The sequence below is a fragment of the Microtus ochrogaster genome, chromosome 19 (genome assembly GCF_000317375.1).
Source record: "Microtus ochrogaster isolate Prairie Vole_2 chromosome 19, MicOch1.0, whole genome shotgun sequence".
In the NCBI taxonomy this organism is placed as follows: domain Eukaryota; kingdom Metazoa; phylum Chordata; class Mammalia; order Rodentia; family Cricetidae; genus Microtus; species Microtus ochrogaster.
In genome coordinates this window covers 25960932-25965910 of record NC_022021.1, presented here as the reverse complement: position 1 = coordinate 25965910, position 4979 = coordinate 25960932, and the positions used below count along the sequence as shown (strand labels likewise).

Here is a 4979-nt window from a genome sequence, read left to right as displayed (position 1 = left end):
GAGGAGGAGGAGGAGAAGAAGAAGAAGAAGAAGAAGAAGAAGAAGAAGAAGAAGAAGAAGAAGAAGAAGAAGAAGAAGAAGAAGAAGAAAGTACTTCCTGTAATATACAGAGGGTGAATTTGATTGACTGGAAAACATGTTCTCTATCCACTCTACTCCAGTTCCTCCCCTTGCAGAGCCACATGGTTCAGAATGCTTCCATAGGGCCTTGTTAATCACAGCTGAGGACTTGGGACATGTACTCTAAGTTAGTACTCTTAGTAACTGACAGAACCAAAGGTCTCTCGGAAAGGTAGGCTTGAACATCTAAGTCACTGCCTTCTTGCTTCCATAATGGGGAGGACCACACTTACTCGTTTGGAAATTAAATCAGAAATAGTTTATGAGGCCAGATTTGCATGTTCATTACCTTAGCTATTTTGGAGGATATCTTGATCTGGACCTGCTGATCATTAGATTCCAGCCCTTCCTGCAAGCCTTGCAGTCTGTCCACCTCCAGACAAATGCCTACAGTCAGCAAAGGGAGAAAGAGGTAGAGTTGAAAAGTCTTGCTATATTTTGATGTGACAGTAATTAAGCTGTTGGATGCTTTTTTTTGTTCCCTAAACACGCAAAATGTCGCCTGATGAGGGGGTGGCCACAAAAGCAGTTTCTACAGGTAGAAACTGCGTGCTGTGAGCACATTTTCTCCTCACAGAGTTCATCTGAGCTATGGTCTCTGCTCCTGTTTCTATTCTTGCAGGTGAAGAACCTGTGGCAGAGTGTCATGAAGCCATTTGCCTGAGGTCACACAGATAGGATGGCTGAATTTTAAAGTGTCTGTCTCAAACAAATGCCAGGGCCTTAGAAACTGCTATTACCATTCTTCTTCCTGAACTTTCATTCTGTGGTGAGCTACCGTAAGAAAAATGAAAACGGAACTATTTTGATAGAAAATTCATCAGCAACTACATAATTCGTTAGTGGTAAAAAATTATAAATAGACCTAAATGGTAATGCATTGTGGAATATAAGTTGAAGATGTATTGCATTTGTTTATGCTGTGGAACACTTGTTTAATGATGCAGAGATATGTCGCATTCTTTTATGTTGCATTTGTTTAACTCTGTGAAGCTGTGTTACTTTGCCTGTCTAAAACACCCAATTGGTCTAATCAATAGATGAATGGCCAATAGCTGGGCAGGAGAGAGAGCTAGGCAGTGTTGCCAGGTAGACAGTATTAATAGGAGGAGAAATCTGGGAAGTAAGATGGAAGAGCAAAAAAAGAAGGAGAGGAGGACGTCAACAGTTAACAACCCAGCTACACAGCAAGCCATGGAGTAAGAAATAAAGAAAGGTATATAGAATAGAGAAAGATAAAAGCCCAGAGGCAAAAGGTAGAAGGGATCATTTAAGTTAGGGAAAGCTGGCTAGAAATAAGCCATGCTGAGGCTGGACATTTATAAGTCAGAATGAGCCTCTGTGCGATCATTTGGGAGCTGGGTGGCAGGCCCCCCAAAGAGAAAAGAATAAAGACAAGAACCAACTACAGGAATGATTTCTTGCATGCCATGAGAATGAATATTAACTGTGGAAAGTAAACTTGGGACCCTTCTGTGGGAGGCAGCCTAGCCCAGTGCAACAGACATGGACTTAGAATCAGATTTAGCATAGCCATGGTGGCACACACCTTCAATCCCAGCACCCCAGAGGCAGAGGCACATGGGACGCTTTGAATTCAAGGCCACAATGTGGTTCATTCTAAGCCAGGCAAGGCTATACTGTGAGACCCTACTCCTCTTTTCTTTCTTGTTTTTTTTTCTTCCTTCTTTCCCTAAAGCAAAGAATCAGATATACCTAAACAAAAAGGCCTACTTCACTACTTTTAGTCTAAATAATGATGTATTCCTCAATTTTGAACTTCCCATATTAAAACATATTGGCTATTCATGGGTACTTAATTTAGTATTACACTAGTTACTTGTACCTAATTGTTGAATATTACACATGCTTCCCCCACCTCTATATTGCTTATTTAATCAACCAAGGAAAAACAGCAACGTTAATTAGGAAAGCATGACTTTCTTTCTTTTTGAAGTATTTGTGAGCTATTGAGAGAGGTGGTGATGGTGGGACAGATAGAGGGGACCCATTGCTCCTGGGGACACTGGTAAGATGTTAAGCGACATTAAAACCCTGTTAATGTCTGTTAGAGTCACTATTGGTGACTCCATGGCCTCTGTTTTAGCGCCATTCTCCAGGTTCCAGCCCTGCTTGAGTTCTTGTCCTGACTTCCTCCAGGGGTGGACAGTGATGAAATGTAAAGCCAGATAAACACTTTCCTCCTCAACTCGATTTTTGGTCATGGTGTTTCATCACAGCAGTAGAAACGCTAAGACAGGTGTTTTTCTTGGGTGTATGTTAATGCACCACATGTGTGCCTGGTTCTGCAGACCCAGAAGAGGACATTGGACCCCTTGGAACCAGAGTTACAGAAGATCGTGAGCTACCATGTAGATACTGGGAATTGAACATTGAACTCAGATCCTCTGGAAGAGCAGCCAGTGTTCTTAACTGCTGAGTCCCAAGTCTTTTTCTTTTCTTTTTTTCTTTTTTTTTGTTTGTTAAGTACAGTTATTCACATATAACTGGAAAGCTGAGGGTGGGAGTCTTTGTCTCTAAGACAAAAACAAAACATCCACAAAATGCTCTCTTAGGGAACTCTGAAAATTACATGGCACCATAATAATTGTGTAATTTTCTCCTGAAGAAAAATAGGCGATACAGAGACACCGCTAATATGTTCAATTTCTCAGTCATTTAAACCAGAGACTTTCAAAACATTTTTACCTACTTTAAGAAATTGTTGTAATGCTTTTGTATTAGTTTTTTTTTTAAATCTGGGTGTGATTTTAAATTTCACATCTTTAATTCCAGCACTCTGGAGGTGGAGGCAGAACTCTGTGAGTTCCACATCAGGTTGGCTTAGTGAGTTCCAGGCCAGCCAGGGCAGCACGGTGAGACCTTACCAAAACAAAACCAAATGAAACAAAAAGCTGAGCTGGTGGTGCATGCTGTTGGTCCTAGCGTTTGGGAGGCAGACTCACACTTGTGAGTTCAAGCCCTGCCTGGTCTAAATAGTGAGTTCCAGAACGGCCGGAGCTACACAGTGAGACCCTGACTCAAAAAGACCCGGGCGGTGAACAACCTGGAAAGGGGTCACTGAGAAGATAACCTGTTGCAAGTCTAAAAGACAGAGAATTCTGTGAGGAAACAGAACCGAGGGCTAGAGAGGCAGGAGGTGGTTATTGGAAGGAAAACCTGCGGAAAGGGGAGCCAGAAGCTACAAAGACATCTTTCATTTACTGGAGCAGTCCCCACCTTTTGCACAGAACAGACCAATAACGGAGCTAGTAGCTGCCAGGCGGATGGTGGGCAGGCTATCACACGAGTGAGGAGCCAGGAGCCCAAGGAGCGACCCAATTCTGAATTTCTGTGGTGCCTGCAAGATAAAGGAGGCACCCATGTGATGGGGTGGCTTGATCCTACAGCAGGGTTAAGTCCATTCTTTTCCCTGTGCAGGTCCTTTAGGATGAATTTAAATCCCGAGCACCTAATGGGTGGTGGAAGACTCCAGAGTGAGCAGGCAAAGCCGCCACCGTGCTTGCTCAGCTCTGGAGGTGGGAGGTATCACCCAGGGCTTTGCCGTACCCCTCCATCTGGGACCTGAGATCCACCAGGCGAGAGTCTCAGGCGTCTCCACAGTTGACTAGCAATGCAATCTCTCCGGAAGGGAGTACTTGCCTCAATGTCATTCGTTAGGATTTTCGAGGCGATTTGGAATGCTCTTTCCCTCTCCCACTCTTTCTGGGAAACAAGCCACATCCGGAGGAGCTGTTGGGCAAAGAAGGAATGTCTTTGCTTAGTTTTCTTCATTTGCGTTTGATTTTATCTTCCCTTCACCCTCCCTGTCCCCCTTTCTCTGCTTCTTCTATAACTGGGTATCCACCTTCCTGTAAATTAAAAAAAAAAAAAAAAGATTGGCCCTACATGGTAGGGTAACGCTAGCCGTCTTCCTGTGGAGAGGATGGGTGGGGCTGGTTATTGTGGCACATTAGCGGACACCGTGGGGAGCTGGGCAACCCGTGTGAATGGTAACCCCTACTCACATTAAACATTTCTTCACAGTTCTGTGCGTCTGTGTCATCCCAGATCATGGACCTCAGAAGTTTCCCTAGAGCGTCCATAGACCGTTCATAAAGAAACTGAAATCAAGGGTAACTGTTAGTCTCAGGCTGAAGGGAAAACAGCCGCAGGGGAACTGTCTTCTCTTCTCAGACCCCGGGCACTTACGTTAATGCGTTCCTTGTCCTTGTCTGTTTCGCCCTCCCTTTTGAGTTTCTCCAGAGGTGGAAGGGGCAGCAGCCTCCGGATGTTCTCTTCAAGAATGTTCAGGTGGTCATTCAGTGAGAGCTGAGGCTTCAGTTTGCTGACATGAGAACCACGTGGAGGAAAGGGGATAATTACCAACAAACCTGCCAGGATGGTGCTGAAGATCTGTCTATAAAGTCTGAGCAGGTGACAAACGCGTCACACTTTCTGAAGTGTTTCTGAGCTATTGAGAGAGGTGGTGATCATAGGGCAGATAAAGGGGACCCCTTGCTCCCTGGGATTTTGGTAAGATGTTAAGCACCATTCAAACCCTGTCAATGCTAATGAAATTATTACTGCGAACATTTCCTGTAAAAAAGCTAAGATGGTGAGGAACAGGACAGTTTGGCTCTCTCGCCTCCTCCCTCCCTGCCTTCCAGACATTTACTATATAGTCATCAGAACAATATTTGACATGACTTAGGAAAATGCAAATGTTAGTTCAATAGGAAAAGGCCATTTGTTAAAATCTGTAAAAATGTCAATCAAGACAGTAGGGGTACGCTTCTGAGCTTCCGCATTAGGAAAGGCCAGTTGGCCTGGGTCTGAAAAAGCATGGGATGAAACCG

At 44.1% G+C, this 4979-nt stretch overlaps 1 protein-coding gene across 1 annotated transcript in view; it reads right to left on the bottom strand.

Moving 5' to 3' along the window:
* Mroh2b (maestro heat like repeat family member 2B) overlaps window positions 1-4979 on the bottom strand; it is a 53481-nt gene that overhangs the window by 15463 nt on the left and 33039 nt on the right. The window contains exons 25-29 of the mRNA XM_013349705.2: window positions 4333-4468; window positions 4149-4244; window positions 3784-3873; window positions 3361-3481; window positions 410-507 (exon numbers count right to left, since the gene is read on the bottom strand). Of these exons, the coding sequence (XP_013205159.1) occupies window positions 410-507; window positions 3361-3481; window positions 3784-3873; window positions 4149-4244; window positions 4333-4468 (541 nt within the window). The remainder of the gene's footprint in view (window positions 1-409; window positions 508-3360; window positions 3482-3783; window positions 3874-4148; window positions 4245-4332; window positions 4469-4979) is intronic.